The sequence below is a fragment of the Camelus ferus genome, chromosome 2 (genome assembly GCF_009834535.1).
Source record: "Camelus ferus isolate YT-003-E chromosome 2, BCGSAC_Cfer_1.0, whole genome shotgun sequence".
Lineage (NCBI taxonomy): Eukaryota > Metazoa > Chordata > Mammalia > Artiodactyla > Camelidae > Camelus > Camelus ferus.
In genome coordinates, this window is record NC_045697.1 from 1,935,515 (window position 1) to 1,954,687 (window position 19,173).

Consider the following 19,173-nt stretch of genomic DNA (forward strand, 5'->3'; position numbering starts at 1 on the left):
CCTTCAGCTCGGCCTGTGCCCCCCACCCTGCACGCCCCCGTTTCTCACGCGCTCTCTCTCGGCTTTGCACCATGAGGAGTTTTATGCTGTTTATGTTGATTATCTTCTGTTTTAAAAGGAAGTGTCTAAATGGATGTTTTTGTTTCCAGGGAATCAGAGGCGATTATTCCAAACATCTTTTTCTTCCTGGTATTGCTGTCTTATGAACGCTATCACTCAAAGCAGATCATTGGGATCCCTAAGATCATCCAGCTCTGTGACGGCGTCATGGCCAGTGGCAGGAAGGCTGCGACGCACGGTAACGGGCAGGCCCCCCAGAGGGCGCCAGCGTCCCTGCCCCCGCACCCGCTTCCCACTGCCACCTGCCGCCCTGTGCTCTGCAGGCCGCGCCAGGGGGCGTGCACGTGTGCCCTCAGGGGGGAGACGTTTAGAAAGGGAGAGAGTGCACTGTCCTCTCAGGAGCTATGCCCCACTTAGGTAAAAGCAGGGAGGGGATAACGTGAGGCGTAGGTAGAGTCTGACGCAGATTATCTGGTCTGTCCATATGCAACAAAGGACTTTAAAGTCCAACTCGTGTCAGGATGCTGGATTTAGTTACCCAGGGGTGTTGGAAGGTATAGTTTGGCCTTGATTCGGGGCCTTCTGCTTTGCCTGATTGTTGTGTCGGAGCTTAAATGAGGCCACAGGAGATGGCCAGCCAGCTGTTCAGGGCAGCCTCCTTCCAGCCTGTGGAATGAGGCGGTGTGGTTTTAAGAATGATCTGTGACTATTTCTTTGAACTTTTTCAGCTGCCCTTTCAGCATTTTCCCACTGATTCCTCCCAGCTCCGTTGTCAGGAATCTGCAGGCATTTGAACTATGGTCGGGGCACCTCCTAAGACCTCTGTAGGCGGCCCACTTTGGGTTCCCCTTTCTGTGCACTGCCGTGCGGTGACCACCAAGCTGTGTGTTGGGGCAGGGGCTCGGACCCTCGCCCGCTCCACACCTGCTCGACTCTGTCACAGCCGTGCTGGGGCTCACATTCTTGCCTCAGCAGATGGGCATGTGGCTGCACATACGGCCTTGGGGTCACTGGATAGAGTTGAAACACAAATGTCAAGTAGAGAGATGACTAAGGTTTCCCGGATCAGAGGGTCTTTGGATAGAAAGTTGATGGCCAGCCAAACCCACTGCTTTCTGCTGGGAAGCTTGGGCACCTGTGGACAAGGCAGCGAGTATGGGGGTGGGCTGGGGGTCACTAGGGTGAGAGAGTGTGCCTCTCACTAACCCTGGTGACATGGCTGTGCTGCACCCCTTCAGTGAGGCATTTCTTAGATGGTTTATTCATATGCTGTTGTTAGACTAACAAATTTACTTCATTGTTTTGGATAAAAACAAGACTTGGGAAAACCCTCTTTGATGAGAAGAGTGAGTTTAATTACTTAGCATAGAAATCTAATACTTTGACTAAATGTTTTCTATTGAAAAAACACCTGTTTTTTCAGGTGAATCTTTAAACAGATTATGCATGAGACTAGAACATTGCTGTTTTAGTTAGTTGGAAGGTATTATTATTTTGAATTTGACTTTTGAATTTGTGCCTCTTTGTATCAGAAGTAACATTATGTCGCAGAAACCCCAGGTTTGTTGGTTTGTTTTCAACATTATCAAGTGTCAGAGAAAACCCCCGGCCTTCCATGATGGTGTACAGATAATTTCACGACTCATCGTTCATAACCCGGACTTACCCCGTAGCACAGAGCCAAGTGTGGACTAGGGCGTCCTCAGTTCCTGAGCAGTTTGGAGGTGCTGCCGCTGGCTTCCAGTGTGCCTGCCCCTGACCCTGTGCCCTTCTGTGCCCACAGCCATCCCGGCCCTGCGGCCCATAGTCCACGACCTCTTCGTTTTAAGAGGAACCAACAAAGCTGATGCAGGAAAAGAGCTTGAAACCCAGAAGGAGGTGGTGGTGTCCATGTTACTGAGACTCATCCAGTACCATCAGGTGAGAGGTGTGGGCGGTCACTGGTCCTCACTGTCCGTGCAGGGATGGAAGGAAGTGCCACGTGGCCGGCTGTCTGCTGGTCAGTGGGCATCGCTTTGGGCCAGCCCTGGGCTCTCGGGTGGGAGGGGCCTGAGGCGACGGGAGACTTGGTAGGGGTCTGTCTTAAAGGCAGTGCAGCCTGGCCAAGGCCATTCAAGGTAGCAAACGTGGTGGAGCCTTCTTTTCCAAAACGAAGATCAAAAATCAGTTAACCGACAGTGATGATCACAATGGTAGCATTCTACAGAATGATTTTAAAAATCTCAAACCGGAAATAATTCAGAGGCTTTATTTGTACCTTTATCTACCACTGTGTTGATGGAGGGCCATGGTTTTTTTCTTTGAGCTGATTTCTGGCTTTGTGTTTCTAAAGGAGGAGCAGGAATTTCAGATAGTTTGAAGCAGTCTAACTGCAGAAGTCAGGTTTTTTTAATGACAGCTCCCCGCCCCCCCCGCCCCCCCGTTTTTTTAGCTGGTATAGTTGTCTCTTTCTCACTTATTTTTGTAAATCAGCTATTTGTCTTCGAATCTTTATAAAGTCATAAACTTTTCTCATCGAAACACTTTTCTCGTGTGTTCTCAGTCTGGTTAATTTGGTCATATTGAATTAAATGCTTAGTGTTTAACTGAATCCCATGATGACATAAAAAGTGCAGCGAGCAGAGATTTGAGAACTAGCACCTGACCTGTGGCAGACACGCAGGTTGGTGGGAGGCCCAGAGGGCGGCTTTGCCACGTGTTCCTGGAGTTCCCGGCCTGGTTTGTGAGAACGGGGCGTGCTGGTCCTGACGAGGAGAGTCGGACACAGCGTGGTTCCCGGAGCAGAAGTGCTGGCAGGCCCTGGGCGGGGGAGGCAGCCAAGGGAGGGCGGTGGGCACTGTCTGTATCGCTCGTATGTTTAGACTGGGTCGTAGACTTTTCTGTGAACAAACAGGTGATAAACATTTCAGCTTTTCCAGGCGACGGGGCAGCTGCTGTCACGAAAGCAGTCCTGGCGGCATGTTCACAGTGGCTGTGCGCCAGGAAGACCATGTTTACAAACACAGTCTCTTAGGGGTCTCTGTTTAGAAGTGACCACTCACAGACGTGTGCTGAGCCACGTCAGCATCCTTGGGAGCAGGCTGTCCTCAGGAGGGGGTCACCCTGGCAGAGAGCACGGGACTGAAGTTAATGCACACTGAGGCAGAGGGCAGCAGCAGAGCAGCGTGGTCCAGGCTGTGCTTGTGTTTTGCTAAAGGTTAAGATGAGTTTGGTTTTCTTTCTGTGCCTTTCCGCTGGCCGTAGAGACGGCAGGGGCATCGCTCGACCCCAGGGGCCCCAGTGCCGTCTTCCGAGGCCCCCTCCCGCGGGTCGGGGCGAGGGCTGCATCGGGCTCGTCAGCCCCCTTGGGGCGCTCCACCTGTGCCGTCCCTCTTGCAGGTGCTGGAGATGTTCGTCCTGGTCCTGCAGCAGTGCCACAAGGAGAGCGAAGACAAGTGGAAGCGGCTGTCCCGACAGGTGGCCGACGTCATCCTCCCGATGCTGGCCAAGCAACAGGTCGGTGGTCGCCCCTCTTGCTCTCCGTGGCGCCGCTGTGAGCCCTGTAAGCGGGTGAAGACCCCCAAACGAGGGTGCTCGTGACTGGCTCTTTTCCCGGTCAGGGGGACCCGTGTGTTGGTAGTTACCACCGCCGTCTCTAGGGCCGTGGGGTCTGCGCTGATGCCCTGCGACCCTCCCAGGTTGCTGGTGTCTCCACTTGGCAAGTGTGGAGTCTGGGCTCAAGGTGGCCCCTAGGTCCCCAGGGCACCCTCTGGGAAGGGGCTCCAGCACTGTGTCCTGTCCCGCTGACGCACGGCGGCCCTCATCCTGGTCAGTTAGACGTTCTTCATTCCATCTGTAAGTGTGTGTCCCCTGCTCACTTATGAAGTGGTTTAGCAGTTCCTGTGGTCCGATCAGAACTTCCGTAGTCGAACGACGCGGTGGGTGGTCCCCACAAGTGCGGTGGAAGGAGCCGGAGCCCGAGCGTCGCAGGCTCTCTGACCCACACCTGCCGCGTGGCGTTGAGGACAGGGCGCTCTGCGCGGTGCCTCCGGGAGACCTGACCGGCTGCCGGCGCAGCGCCGGGCCTCACACACGTCGGACGCCGTCCGCAGACACCTGTGTGCGCCCTTTGCTCACCCCGGCCGGGGAGCCAGAGCTCTGGGCCTCACGGGGGCCGTGCTCTTGGCGTCGGATGGCATCACGCGGGCGCCATCTCTGTGACTTCAGTCCTGGTCTGGCTTCACGGCAGACCTGTTACCCTGAGGCCGCTCATGCCGGGTGGGGGCTGGCCTCTGGTGAGATTAACAGATGACAATTTTAGTAAGTTGGTTGATTTGGTGTTTTCATGTAGCCCTGGATTCCAGGCCTATAGGTACGTATTTTCAGGGTGGTGCTTTGTAAGCTTTATCCTAGTCTCTCTTAACCGTGGACACAGTTTGAGGAAGGTGGAGGTTGAAGGCTGGCATGCATAGTAAATGCCCAGCTGAATTTCTGCCGCTGTGAGGTTGAGTGGAAGATGGTCTGTGAAACACTTGGCACGTGCCTGCCAGGTAGCTAAGCAGGGGACACACCAGAAACAATGCCAGGCGGGCACCCTGGGGAGGCTGACATGGGCTTTGGGAGTATGAGTCTGGGTGTGGAGACAGAGCCGAGCCCTGGGAGTTGAGGGTCTCACGAAGGAGACGAGGAAGGGACGGAAGAGCCAGCGGTGTTCTTAACGCCCAGGAGGAAGGGCGCTTCACGGAGGAGGGATGGATCCACTGGGGTAAATGGGCCCTAGGCACAAGCCTGGCTTAGTACCGTGGAGGTCACTGGGGGGCAGTTTTGGGGGAGTGGAGGGGGCAGAAGCCCGGCCGGTGTGTGTTGGTGAGAGGCTGGGAGGGAGGAGTGGGAAAGGGGACAGATGCGGGGTGGCGCCTAGAGGACAAGGGAGGGGTGGTAGAAGGGCCAGTGGGGAGGGACGAGGGCTGGGGTCGGCCAAGAGCAGAGGGTAAGGGGGCGGTGCAGGGTGGACGAAATTGCCATCGGGGTGTCCCTGCGCAGATGCAGACCAAGGTTGGGATCGGCTGCATGACCGGCGGGGGCCCTGGCTGTGGACACGGCGGTTCCTCCAGAGAACCCAGGCAGAGGGAGCTGGTGGGCAGCAGCTCCAGGGTGTCTCCCCACCATGCGGGTTTCGACCTGCACCTTGAGAGAGTCACACCCCGTGCAGGGACATGTACTGTGTCTGCACCCTCGTCAGCAGTGACAGAAGCCTTCAGCAGGGGGTGGTTGAATACACTGTGGTAGAGACTTAGCTGAAATATTTTTCATCCTTTAAAGATTATGTCAGGTTTTAAAACCTGTTGCTTTGGGAGTTCTCCATTGTATTTTTTTTCACTTTTTTTTTTTTTATTGAGTTACAGTCATTTTATAATGTTGTGTCAATCCATTGTATTTTAAGGGAGAAAAGCAGAGACATTTAGAGTATGACCTTTCAAAACAACTTAAAAGCCTCTCTGCGTGCGTCTGGACATATGGTTGTAGGAATGTGGAGAAAGTTAAGACGTAGAAATACACCAGTTTGTTGATTTGTTGCCAAAAAGCAGGGTAGGGATGGGGTGCAGGTGAAGCAAATAAAGAAGAAAGCAGCGTACGTCCTACCCTGTCTGGGTGAGTGATGCGCGTGGAGAGTGGCACGAGGGCTGGCTCCCAGGGTGTGGATGGGGATCGTGTCAGGCTGGTGCATTTCTAGCTAATGCTTTTCATGCTTTTATGTATTTGTAGCCTTCACAGCAAGCATGTGTAGTTTATATAATAAAAATCTCAACGAGAAGATTTCCATATGGAAAAACTAGAGCTGCTGCAGTGCTGTTCTGAAGGGTGTTTGCCTGGGTCACTACTGAAGTTAAATGCGTTTAAATTTGGGGGTGGTAATGATGGGACAGTCAAGGTCATCTGACCTTGAGACCCCATCTGACCTTGAGCTGTAAAACGTGAGCTGGTGTTTTGTTGGCATCTGGAAAACATCGTGATGTTTATTTGCAACAGATGCACGTTGACTCTCACGAAGCCCTTGGAGTGTTAAACACTTTGTTTGAGATTCTGGCCCCGTCCTCCCTCCGCCCCGTGGACATGCTGCTGCGGAGCATGTTTGTCACTCCAGACACACTGGTGAGTGTCTCTCCTCCCGATGGCGCCTTGGACTCCCCTCTGCGCATGCGGTGGTTCACGGGAGCGCCTGGGGGTTCTGCTGGGGCCCGGGTGGGGTTGAGAAGTTGCATTTTAAACACGTCCCCAGGTGATGTTGATGCTGCTTGTCTGGGACCACACTGTGAGGACCAGTGATACAGAGATTTGTTGGTAGAATGGGTAAAATGAGGGCAAATTTCATAAATGAAATTGGCAATAGTGGAAAATTTCATCCTCTTTTTCTTTAGCTGTAACTTACTTATTTTCCTTCTTCGAGGCCTCTGTGAGCACCGTTCAGCTGTGGGTGTCGGGAATCCTGGCCATCCTAAGGGTGCTGGTCTCCCAGTCCACCGAGGACATCGTTCTTGCCCGTGTTCAGGAGCTCGCCTTCCCTCCGTGTCTGCTCTCCTGCCCCGTCGTCAGTAGGCTGAGAGGTGGGGGCGGTGGCTCGGTGCCGGAGGAACACAGTGAGGGAGGACAAGCGAAGAGTCCGCCAGAGGAAACGTTTTCCAGGTAGGCTGTGCGTCTGGGCCACGAGCCAGTCCCCGGCCTGCAGGATGTCGCCGGCGTATGGGGGTCGGGAAGTCCTGCTTCAGCTCTGCTCCTTGGGCAGAGGAGTCTGTGTGTTCTCCCTGCCGGCCCGCCTCGCCAGTGGCCGTGGTCAAGCCTCTCTGCAGGCTCTGTCCCGTCCCCGCAGCCTCGTGAAAGACTGCACGGCGGTCACCGTGCGCTCACCACAGCGGTCACCACGGCAGTAGGCGTGGAGGTGGCCCACCCTGGGTGCAGGCGATAAGGGCATGCGTTGCCTGCAGAGAGTTTGAAAACCGATGAAACCCGCTGGAAAGTCAGTCTTACTTCTGTGCCCTCCGTGTGCTGGCCGTCCCAAACACGGTCAGTAATGGAGCCCTTCTCCCAGCCGGGCCAGCCTGCTCCCACTGTGCTCCCCGGCTTACTCGTGGCATCAAGTCGTGTGTGTCCCCATAGCTGTTGGGAAGTCCCCGAGGGCAACAGTCACGACTCGGGCCCTGTGTGTACTTGTTGTGTGGACAATGTTGATCCACCTTTGCTGGATTCAGAGTTAGAGCCCTTAAAGTGTGTCCCGGGCGCAGTTCTGAGGACTGCTCCTTCCTGCCGCGTTCACCGTGCCGGCCGCCCTGGGCTGGTCGTCGTGGAGGTGCTGGGGGGTGTGTGCAGGTCAGTCTGGCGAGCCTGCACGGTGCCCTCTGCCTGGGGCTCTGCAGGGCGGCCCGTGGCTCCCTCTGATACACACCAGCAGGTGGCTAAGTGGACGGCACATGAAGCTTTTGCGGCAGGCGATCAGCTTGCTTTACAGTTTGCAAAGCTTGAGAGAAACACCACACCCGCCTCGTTTTACCTCCTGAAGGTCCTTCAAAGGTGGCGTGTTGGCTGCTGTCTCAGGGAAAGAGAGTGATGCGCAGGGCAGAGCGACTCTGTCCAGAGGGGGAGAGTTCGACACTGCACTTGGCTCGTTTCACTTCACTTGCATCTTCGCTCTGTCTGCATCTGCTGTGTGTGTGATTTTTATGAATACACCTCCCAGAAGTGCTCCGTAACAGTCACCTAATTCAGTGTCACCCTTCTCCCTTTCTTTGAAGGTTTCTACTGCAGCTGGTTGGCATCCTTTTAGAGGACATTGTCACAAAGCAGCTAAGAGTGGAAATGAGTGAACAGCAGCATACTTTTTATTGCCAGGAGCTAGGCACCCTGCTCATGTGTCTGATCCACATCTTCAAGTCCGGTAGGTGCCTCGGCCAGTCTTGCTAGAGCGGCGCTGCGCCCTGCCCGGCGTCGCGCACTCTGGTGGGGGGGTGGGGGTAGGGGCCGTGCTGCCAGTGAGCTCTGCACTGCTCAGTATCTGCTTGAAAACCTTCTGCTGGTGGAAACAGCAAACCTGAGGGCTTCCTCTTGTTTTAAAGATTGAGGAGGCCAACATGCTTTTGTCACCTTTATATATGATTGTGGATTAAAAAAGGCAAATTCAAGAGAGAAGTTAAAAGATGCTAGCCATGCAGTGAGCACAGGAAGCAGCCAGCTTCCGAATTAGGACAGGCAGTGTTTTCCAGAAGGAATGGGTGTGTTCAAGGGGAGTGTCCTCCTCTGGGTAAAGTAAGTGACAACCTGGAAGACTCTCGTTACTGGGTACCGGCGTATCTTTCTTCTCGAAGCAAGCAAAGCAAACAGCAAGGAAGTCATGGTCCAGATATGAAGCAAGTCAACATGTGGCATGATTTACAGTTGATTTCATGGGAACCTGTGGTTTTAAAAAGGTTCTCCTTTAGTTGGCTCTGGGGTCATGATGAAGGACCCACAAGATGTCATCCTCTGGGCTCCTTGGCTTTGTTGAAAACTGTTCATATAGTCATAATGTAAATGCTGTTTGACTTTTCATTTTTAGGGTCAATGTATGAATAAAACATTGACAGTTTGTTTACTTAATTATGGTTTTAGGACATTGAAAATGATTCATTTCTTGCAAAGGTAAGAAGGAAACTAACCAGCCAAGTTAATTAGAGAAGTAGAAGGTGGACAGAGGGACGGAGGGATAGAAGGGGCTCTGGTGCCCCCCGTCTCGCAGTGCTGAACGGAGCAGAACATAGAGACCAGGACGGCAGCGGGGTGGAGCGAAGGTGTAACCTACCGGTGGGAGGCGGTGCGAGTGAGCTCAGCAGGTCTCATCTCTGATGAGCTGGGGTCTGGAAACCCTGATGTGGTCGCCATGTTCAGAAGTTTTAGTTGCAGGGTTAAGACTCCATCCTTAACTAGAATGAAAAATGGAATTTACTGGTTTCAGCTCCGGGACGTGCGGGCTGTTGCTCTGAGGTCTGCCTGCTCTGGTGGCTTAACTCTGTTGCCACATCGTGCACTTCCTCGTCTCAGCTCTGAGTACTGTGTTGCTTTGTTCACTGCTGGGCTCCTTCCCTGTGGCAGGAAGGGTGTCCTCTGGCTGCCTGCAGTCTCAGCCCCCACGTGAGTCCTGTGAGTGACGCGCGGGCCGCTGGGGGCTCTGGCTGGGCTGGCAGGTGAGAGGCTGGCCAGCATTCCTCTGAGAGAGAGGGTTGCTTTCCGGTCGTGAGGGGAGAGGAGCAGCCAGGATCACTGGCGGTCCGCTGCAGGTGGTGAACTCGTGTCAAGGAGGGTTTGCCAGAGCTGAAAACAGTGACAGCACGTGGATGCCTTAAAAGGGAGGGGACAGGGCACTTGTGAATCCGAAGCCTCTCTTTTAAAAATCACGTGTGTGTATCACTATAATACAAAGTAAAACGCATGCGCGCGCACCCCCCCCACACATACACACACTCCCCCACCGAGAGCAGAAGATACTTACCATCGTCAGCCTGTGTTTATTCAGCAAACACGTACTGAGTTGGCCGCTGCCGTGCAGGGCTCGGGGTGTGCGGTAGCCAGTGAAGCTGACGTGATCTTGCCTCTGTGGGCTCAGCCTGGCGGGGCAGACAGTGCACAGATGTCATCCTGAGTCTCCTGGGAAGGGAATGAAAGCATGGTGACAGACGCCCAAGGGTGGGCAAGTGGGGCCGGTTCTCTGAGGGCGACTGTTGAACTAAGCCCTGGAGGGCGGGGAGGAGCTACCCTTTCGGACGCACTTTCGTGCTGAGAGTGGCGAGATGACCCCAAGGCGGGCAGCAGGGACCTGGTCTCCTGTGGCTGGGAGTCACGGAGGAAGACACGACTCTGTGGCTCTTGGAGTAAGTGCTGTTGCCCTTGGCACAGGAGCACGACCGGCGTTTAACTTTGCTCACGGGTTATAGCTCCAAGCCACCTATGTGCTTGACACAGAAAGGATTTTCTTTTTGAGGATCTTCTGGTTTATGCCCCATTGACCCACCATAGTAAGTTCAAGGTTCAGAAGCTAATTGAGCCACGTGTATGGTGGGTCGTCAGTGTGTTGGGCATCTCAGTGCTTGGCCGTGGGTTGGTTTGGGTCTGACACCAGAGGGACGCCAGGCCATCGCTAAGGATGGCGTCCACCGTCCTCGGGGAGGACGGTGCGACCTGTGGCCTCGGGGCGCCCAGCGGGCGTCTGTGCCGTTCGAGGAGCTCAGTCACCTGTTGCTCTGACTTCCCCTTCCTTCCCTCGGAAGCCGGGGGTGGGGGGTTGCGGCTGTTGTGGTGCCGAGCAGCCGAGCAGCCGAGCTCCCTGCAGCGTGGCGCTGCTCTGTGTCTGCGCTAGTTCAGGGGCGTCTTGGCCACATGGCTGTCGGGCTCTGGGGCTGGGGCTGGTGTGACCGAGGAGCTTCTGTTTGGTCTACTTCTAGTTAAACGTAGCAGCCTGCATGGACTGGCCGGCGGGGAGCCACGCTCTGCTGAGGAGCCCGGGCGGGGTGGCGGGCACAGGCGCTTGCCGTTCGTGTCTTGGGACCTTGTTCTGTTGGATGCGAGTTTGTAAGTGAGGGGGGTGGGGTGGGTTGACACCTGTTTGCGCTTCCTCATTTGTTTTGATGGCATTTCTTTTGAAAACATTAGGGGCAGAATTCCTGTGTTGGTTGGTTTTGAGGTAAAATGGAAGTAAATCGTCTTAGCCTTTTACGTGAATAGGATGCCTTCAGCGTCTAGAGTCGATTACTTCTGTTTTATGCGTTGCTTAAGCAGTAACCGTGAACCTCACCCCTCCACTAAAAATTGAGACCTTTGTATTTGTCCATTTCAAGTATTATTTCTTAACAGGAACTAGTCTGACTAATGGCCTTGACCTCTAATTTTCTGTTACCCGTCTTGTTGGGGAAGGGGTATGAATCCCAAAGTCATTTATTTGCCAGTTTCACATTCAATCCAGCATAAACACAATAGCCAGGAACCTGGCCTCCATTTTATAAACTCTGTAACGGGCGCTCCATCCTCCCCCGAGACAGGCCAGGCAGAAGCGGGAGGAGACCCTGGGGCTTGGGGCTCACGGAGTCCAGTAGCTTGGTTGTGGGCAGGGCTGGGGCGACGCCCTGACTGCCCCGCACATGTCCAGTCCCCATCGGTGCCCCCCACCCCCGCCTCCAGATGCCCTCCATCCCCAGGCCCTGCGGGCGGCGCACCATTCCAGAGCTTCCCCAGCGGAGCCGGGCAGGATGCCGCTCACTTCCTTCCTCGTGGGACCCTCAGCAGGGCCGGTGCACCCACCCCGTGCGGGCCAAGTGGAAGCATCAGAGACAGAGAACAGGTCCTTCCTCCGGCGGTGAGATGGATGCCAGTGCACAGTTGGGCGGGGACAAGGCTGCTCACGGTGCTCTCCGGGCGCGCAGCACCTGGCATCGTTTTACCCCATCGGTCCTCATGGCGACTCTGAAGTGCTTCCCTGTCTCATTGATGAGAGAACGGAGGCTCTGGGAGGGCGTGTGCTGAGACCAAAAGCGAAGGCCCAGGGTTTCTCCTGCCCGTCAGACGTGCGCCTCTTGGGTGAATGGTGGTGAATGCGGCAGCGGACATGTGCCTGGCCCGTGTGCCGTGACGCCATCCGTGTCCTGGCTGAAGTGATGGAGACACAGAGGGGTCGTGTGCTCGGAGGGGGGGCCCCAGGCCTTTCCCAGGCCTCGCGTGTCCCACACCACCTCCGATGCCACGGCCCCCGCAGGAGTGCACCCAGGCTGCGTGGGGAGAAGACGGAGCCGAGTAGGAGTAGCGTCTGCCCAGGGCTGCCCCGACAGCTGCCCTGGGGCGTCCGCTCCACGGCCAGTCCCCCGGTGCCCCTTCCTCCACATCGCCAGGTGTGTGTGTCTCTTTCCCTCCTTGCTGAGAGCTGCCCTGATAACCCCACCTGCGAGGGAGACTCAGCCCTTTCTTTGCTCTGCTGCTTCCTTTGTTGTCCTCCTCCTCTTGTTACCACGCAGCTTTCCAGCGCGCGGTTTTCAGGGCTCACTGCTGTCGCCCCGCGCCCGGCTCTCCTTCCTTCTGTGCGTCTGCAGCAGTTGGCCAGCTGCGCGCCTTCCCGAGTCCTCGGCTTCCAGTGCCTTCACCCGCTCCTGCGCCCACAGCCGCCCGCCTCTGGCAGCTGTCAGTCTGATTGCTGTATCTGTGAGTCTGGATTTCTCACATCCACGTGCAAGTGAGGTCTTGCAGTCGTTCTTCTCTGTCTGACTTCATGTAGCACGACGCCCTCAAGCCCTGTCCGTGTTGCTGCAAACGGCAGGATCTCCTTCTTTTTCTTAATAGCTGAGTAGTATTCCATTGTGTGTGTGTGTGTGTGTGTGTGTGTGTGTGTGTGTGTGTGTGTGAGAGAGAGAGAGAATGAGAGAGAGAGAGAGAGAGAGAGAGACGTCTTCCGTACCCACAGCCTCAGGAGGCGCTTGGCTCGTCTCCCCGTCTTGGCTTCTGTGAGAAACGCTGCAGGCACCCAGGGTGCAGGTGTGTTTGAGTGAGTGCTTTTGTTTCCTTCAGGTAAACACCCAGAAGTGGGGTTGCTGGAGCAAACGGAAGTTCTGTTTTTAACTTTTAAAGTAACCTCCATGCTCTTTTCCACAGTGGCCGCACCAGTTCGCATCCCCACCAGCAGGGCGCGAGGGCTCCCCTTTCTCCACGTCCTCGCCAGTGCTGCTGCTTCCTCGCCTTTTAGAGGGCGGCCGTCCTAAGCGGCGCGCCGCGCCGTCTCGTTGTGGTTTTGACTTGCGGTTCTCTGGCAGTTAGGGGTGCTGAGCACCTTTTCATGTGCCTGTTGGCCATTTGAATGCCTTCTTTGGAAAAATGTCTATTCAGGTCCTTTGCCCTCTTTTTAATTGGATTATTTGGGTTTTTCTGTTATTGATTTATGTATTTCTTACATATTTTGGAAATTAACTCCTTATCAGATGCATGGTTTGCAAATACTCGCTCCCATTTTGTAGGTTGCCTTTTCATTTTGTGGATGGTTTCCATCACTTTGCATTTTAGTTTGATGTCCCACTTGTTTATTTGCATTTTTGATGCCTTTGCTCTTGGTGTCAGATCCAAAAAAACCATCGCTAAGACCAGTGTCAAACTTTTCCCCTGCGCTTTCTTCTAGGAGGTGTATGGTTCAGGTCTGCAACGAAGTCTTTAATCCATTTTGCGTTAATTTCTGTGAGTCACGTGAGACAGGGGTCTAAGTTTCGTTCTTTTGCCTGTGCAGATCGGGGTCTCCCAGCACAGGTCACTGAGGAGACCGGCTTTCATCCATCGCGTGCTCCAGCGCTGGTTTCTGTCCTTGCTCTCCGTCTCCCTCCTGTGCCCTTCTGCCTCTGTAGAAACGTCGCTTTCGTGACCTACCTCGGTCGTTGCTGAGAGATGACATCACTGCACTGTCCTGGCAGCCTTAGTCTCTTGTTTCCATCCACCCCTGGACACGTGGCTCGGTGTCCTGCTGGCACCTCGCGCACACTGAAGTCAGACCCGTCACCGGCGTGGCTCCTCTCCAGCTACTTCCTCCTGTTGACGTGACTTGATTGGCGTCCTTCGTGAGAGACGTTCAGAAACACCCCTGACCCCGCCACCTGAGGGCCCCTGACTCTCTGCCTGTCCGCCAGCCCCCCACCCCACCCCTTCCCCTGCTTTCCTCACATCCTTCCAGCAGCAGCCTGCTTGCTGGCCATGTGCTTCATCCAGCACTGTGCCGAGTCCTGGGCTCGGGTTTTATGATTTGAGCCTTGTTGCAGCCCTGTGAGCAGCTGCTGCTCTTAATTCCATCCCACAAGTGAGGGGCCAGGCCCCAGGCCGCGCACGGCCGGGGTGACCGAGTAGGAACGGTAGAGCCACAGTCTGAGTCGAGGGCTGCCTGTCGCTCAGCCGTCTGGGTCACAGCTCTGACCGTGGTTTCCTGCTGCCTGCTCAGTGGGTCCCACGCCCTGAGCCTGTCATTCCATGCCCCACGGCTGGCTCCAGGGCTTCTCCGGGCCAGCACCCGCCTCTTCCCTGGCATCCGTGACCCGACGGGGAGCCCAGGCAATAATGGAGACACAGAGAAGGACCAGGCCAGGGCTGGGGCAGCCTAACCTCACCGTGGCCCAGAGAAGAATTGCGCGCTGGGAAGCTTCTTGTCGGGGTTTTGTTGTTTGTAATGTCGAACTTCCGTCCGCTCCCCTCCCGTGCCTCAGGGCATCAGCGTAACCAGCCGTGAAGCAGTGAGGAGGGGCCTGTGGCCCACTTGCTCTGCCAGCTTTAGGGTTCTTCTGTGTTCGGAATGTGGTGAAATTTAAATCAGAGACAACATTTTGACTCTCTCCACTGATGCCAGGAGCCCTGAGATGAGGGGCGGGGCGCCAGCCAGCTCCCATCCACGCCGAGCCCTCCGCCTTCCCCCCTGTGTTTTGCGGCATGTGCATGTCCCCGTGTCCTGGGGTGAAGGCCAGCCGGTGGCAGCGTGAAGGGAGAGGCACTTTGAGCTGGGGGTGGAGGCCGCGGAGGGGACAGAGTGAAGTGGTGAATTCGGGAGGTCTCTCCAGGCCCTGTGGCAGGAGGGCGCTGCGGAGAGGGGGCGGCAAAGACACTTCCCTGTGGTCAGTTTTACCTTTGGTTTGTTTCCAGGGATGTTCCGGAGAATCACGGCAGCTGCCTCTAGACTCTTCACCGAGGGCGCCGACGGCAGTTTCTACGGCCTGGAGTGCTTGAATGCCTGGGTGCGCTCCATGGTCCCCACCCACCCGGCCCTCGTGCTGCTCTGGTGCCAGATCCTGCTGCTGGTCAGCCACACCGACTACCGCTGGTGGGCGGAGGTGCAGCAGACCCCCAAGTACGTGCCCCGGCTCCTGTGCTGAGACTGAGCAGCTTGAGGTTTGGCCCCGTTTTCGTGAGGCTTTGTAACAATTCTGCTACGTTTAATCTTTCTCCAGTGGACGCCTTTGTGGGGAAACGTGGTCCCACTGCAGGCAGGCAAAGCCGCCACTGCTTTTCACGTGCGGTTCCTTTGACAAGTCCCCAGTGCTATTTCACGTTAGGGCCGTGCTTGACGCGTTGGGTCCCTCCTGCTGGGTTCTCATCCTTAAACTGGCTCCAGAGCAAGACATGTTGCAATATCTTAACTTCTTTAGAGGTTCCATGTGGTTCTGGTTATTCTCAATGAAGTGATTATTTAGCAGCATTTCAGAACTACTTGGAAATGCCTTCCTTTTTGGCATTCAAAGACTTATTCACTATCTGATTGTGGGTGGCCCTCTTTTGGCAAAATGCTTTCAGCCTGAAGTCGATTTCAAGGCACTCTCTCTCAGAAGCGTGTACATGTGTGGAGGTGAAGGCTTCGGTGCCCCGCCCCCGCAGGCCGAGTCCTCGGTGCAGGGCTTCCGGAAGGCTCGAGCCCACGGCGAGGAGAGGAAGGTCTGGAGATAGCAGAGGGCGCAGACCGCGGGGCCGGGGCCAGCCCCTCCCTGCTCTGTGCGGAGCCTCAGCTGCGCAAGTGAGGCTGCGGGGCCCCGTTGTGGCCAGTCCACCGCTTCGGGTGGAAAAGCCGCCGTGAGCAGGCGTTACTACACAGCTGCCCTGTGCGGTGTGCTCCGCGGGGTACTGTGTGGGGTGGCCAGGAAAGTAAGAGCCGTTTCCTGCCCTCCAAGTGTCTGTCTGCCGTTTAGTCGGGAGGACAGACCAGTGAGAACATTTGAAATCCTGTTGTCATGACGCCGCCCTGCGTGAGTCAGAAGCAGAACCAGTGTCTTCCACTTCCATGTTTTCACTGTGCGTGTAGACCAGCCGGGAGCTCGTGACATCAGATTCTGAGTCAACAAATGGCTGGGGGCCTGGGACTCTGCGTTTCTGCCAGGCTCCCGGGTGGTGCTGACCCCCAGGTCCGTGGAGCCTGCTCTGAGTGCTGAGGATCGTCCCAAGGACCAAGCCTGTTCCCCAGCCCACTGTCAGACCTGGTGCCTGGACACTTTAGGAACTGGGGTCCTGGGCTCCTGTGTTTTTCCAGGCTCCCTGGGGGACCCCCACGGGCGGCTGGGGCCGAGTCGCACCGGGTGAACCGTGGCGAGGCGGGGCTTCGGTCAGCTGTCCGCGCTGGCGGGTGCGGGTAGGTAGACGTTGAGGCGGCGCCCACCACCCCCGTGCACACTCAGTGCTTCTCGACTCCTTCTCCTCTGCCTTTTGATATCTGGTGGGTGGTGAGGGCGGAGGCCGACCTGGAGTGAGGTCAAGAGGGAGTGGGAGGGCTGACCCTGGCCTGGGGGAGGGAGGGCCTTCCGCAGAGACGCAGCTGGGCTCTCCAGCAGGCTCAGCCAGCGCCGTGGAAGGTGGAGAGCAGTTTGCTTAGATGAAAAGAAGCAAGTCTGCGTGGCAGACACGTGCGGTTTTATGATCCGTGATTACATCTGGATCCAGGGGACGAATCAACTAGACGGTCACTGTTAAGACAACCGGGTGTGTTGAATGTGAGTCTACACGGCCTGCTGCCCTTGATTATGAGTAGTTCTTAGGGGGGCACGTGTTGAGGTTTACTCTCATGAGGTGCAGCCCCCCAAATTATGTGTGTGTAGTGTGAGTGTGCACACGTGTAGACTGTGTAGTGCAGCGTGTGTGCATGTGCACAGAGTATGTGCATGTGTGCGGTGGGGGATTGCGAGCCTGAGCACAAGGGTGGCAGCGTGCTAGTAGTTGAATCTAGGTGAAGACTGTGTGACTGTTCCTTGAATTATTCTTTCAGCTTTTCTTTTGGTTTGAAAGTTTTCAAAATAAAAGTTAAGGAAAAAAGACCATGGACGAGGGAGATTTAGAGAGCAGCTCTAGACAATTCTTTAGACGAGTTTTGCTCTAGAGGAAAATAGGACCTGGGAATGGGGACGTGACAGTTTTAGGTGAGAGAACAGGTGGCCTGGCTGAGCCCTTACAGAAGGTGGTTACCCCAGAGTTGGCGAGAGCAAATGGGTTCTGAGGTGCAGTCGTGGGCTTTATTCTGTTGATTTACTTTCGGCTAGCTTTTTAGAGTTGAACTTAGGGTTTCTTGAGCTTGTGGGTTCTTAGCTCAATCATCACTTCCTCTGGGAAGCCTTCCTGATTGCTCTCTGGTTGGTGAAGTCTCATTGCCTGCTCTCACACCTGCCTTGGCCTCTCCTCCATGGCATGTGTTGAGGCTGTAATTTGACATCTGTTTGTGTGTGATAATCTGATTAATATCTGGCTTTCCCTCTACACCACAAGCCCAGCAGGGCTCTCACTGTATTCCTAGCACTCACATGAGTTAGGGACTTAATTGCCCTGGCAGTAGGAACAGCAGTGACGTATCAGTGAACATATATCATGTGCTGTCACATGTAGCACGCTGGCACTTCCCTGGCACTAAGTGCCAGATGTCCTGAGGGCTTTGCATCTCAGTAACTCGCTAAGGCCTGCAGCCCTGCGCGTGTGTTACAGACGAGGAAGCCTCTTTTCCCGGAGAAGCAGCTTGCCCAGTGTCACAGGTGAACACGCAGGCATGCGTGCGGGAGCCCCCAGGTTGATTGTGTCCACCTGTTAGAGCGCACACTGTCGTGTGAGTGTTCCTAGGCTCTGTGTTCTGCTCCAGCGATGATACATGTGTCTGTTTTGGTTGTCAACACCACACAATTTTTTTGTGTCTGTTTTTTAAATTTTTTTATTGAAGCAGTGTTGTGTCAGTTTCTGGTGTACAGCGTGATGTTTCAGTCATACATATACACACATATATTCGTTTCACATTCTTTTTCATTGAAGGGCATTACAAGATACTGGGCACAGCTCCCTGTGCTGTGCAGTAGGACCTTGGTGTTATCTATTTTATTTACATGCAGTAGTCAGTGTCTGCAGATCTCGAACTTCCAATATCCCTTCCCACCCCTTTCCCCCCTGGTAACCATGAGTTTGTTTTCTTTGTCTGTGGGTCTGTTTCTGTTTTGTAAATAAGTGCATTTGTCCCTTTTTCCCCTTAGATTCCACATACAACTGGTATCATGTGGTATCTCTCTCTCTGGCTGACTTCACTTAGAATGACGATCTCCAGGTCCATCTGTGTTGCTGCAAATGGCATCGTTTTATTCTTTGTAAAACACCATGCAGTTTTGATTGCTGTAGCTTTGTAGTGTAGTTTGAAGTCCGGGCGTGTGACACCTCCAGTCGTCTTTCTCAAGATTGCTTTGGTTAATTTGGGATCTTTTGTGGTTGCATGTGAATTTTAGAAGTTTTTGTTCAAGTTCTGTGAAAAATGCCACTGGCTTTTGGATAGGGATGGCACTGAATTTGTGGATTGCCTTGGGTAGTGTGGGCATTTTAACAGTGTTGATTCTTCTGGCCCACGAGCGTGGGGTGTCTCTCCTTCCATGTATGTCGTCTTCACTTTCTGTCGTCAATGTCTTAAGAGTTCTCACCGTATCAGTATTTGACCTCCTTGGTTAAATTACTCCTAAGTATTTTATTCTTTTTGACTGGGATTGTTTTCTTTGTTTCTCTTTCTGATGGTTTGTTATTAGCGTATAGAAATGCCACAGGTTTCTGTGTGTCCTGTGTGTCCTTGCTGAATTCATTTATTAGAACTAACAGTTTTTTGGTGGCCTCTTGAGGGTTTTCTGTGTATACCAAGTGTCATGCCATCTGCAATTAGTGAAAGTTACACTTCTTTCTGATTTGATGAATACCTTTTATTTCTTTTTCTTTTACTTTTACTTTTTTTTTTTTTTTGCCTAATTGCTGTGGCTAGGACTTCTAGTACTATGTTGAATAAAAGTGGTGAGAGTGGGCATCCTTGTTCTGTTTCTGATCTTAGAGGAAAAGCTTTCAACTCTTCACTGTTGAGTATGACGTAGCTTTGGGCTTGTCATGTGTGGCCTTTCTTATGCTGAGGTGTGTTCTCTGTGTACAGAGAGTTTTTATCATAAATGGGTGTTGAACTTTATCGGAAGCTTCTTCTGCACCTATTGAGATGATCGTATGTCTTTAACTCCTCGTTCTGTTAGCGTGACGTAGCACACTGATTGATTTGCAGGTGTTGGACCATCCTTGCATCCCTGGAATAAATCCTGCTTGTCGTGGGGTGTGAGCGCTTCTGTGTGCTGT

General features: G+C 54.3%; 1 protein-coding gene across 1 annotated transcript in view; it reads left to right on the forward strand.

The window, feature by feature from the left end:
* HTT (huntingtin) overlaps positions 1–19,173 on the forward strand; it is a 123,437-nt gene that overhangs the window by 74,561 nt on the left and 29,703 nt on the right. Inside the window, 7 exon segments of the mRNA XM_032493076.1 lie at positions 150–298; positions 1,844–1,980; positions 3,439–3,555; positions 6,070–6,192; positions 6,488–6,723; positions 7,827–7,969; positions 14,710–14,914. Of these exon segments, the coding sequence (XP_032348967.1) occupies positions 150–298; positions 1,844–1,980; positions 3,439–3,555; positions 6,070–6,192; positions 6,488–6,723; positions 7,827–7,969; positions 14,710–14,914 (1,110 nt within the window).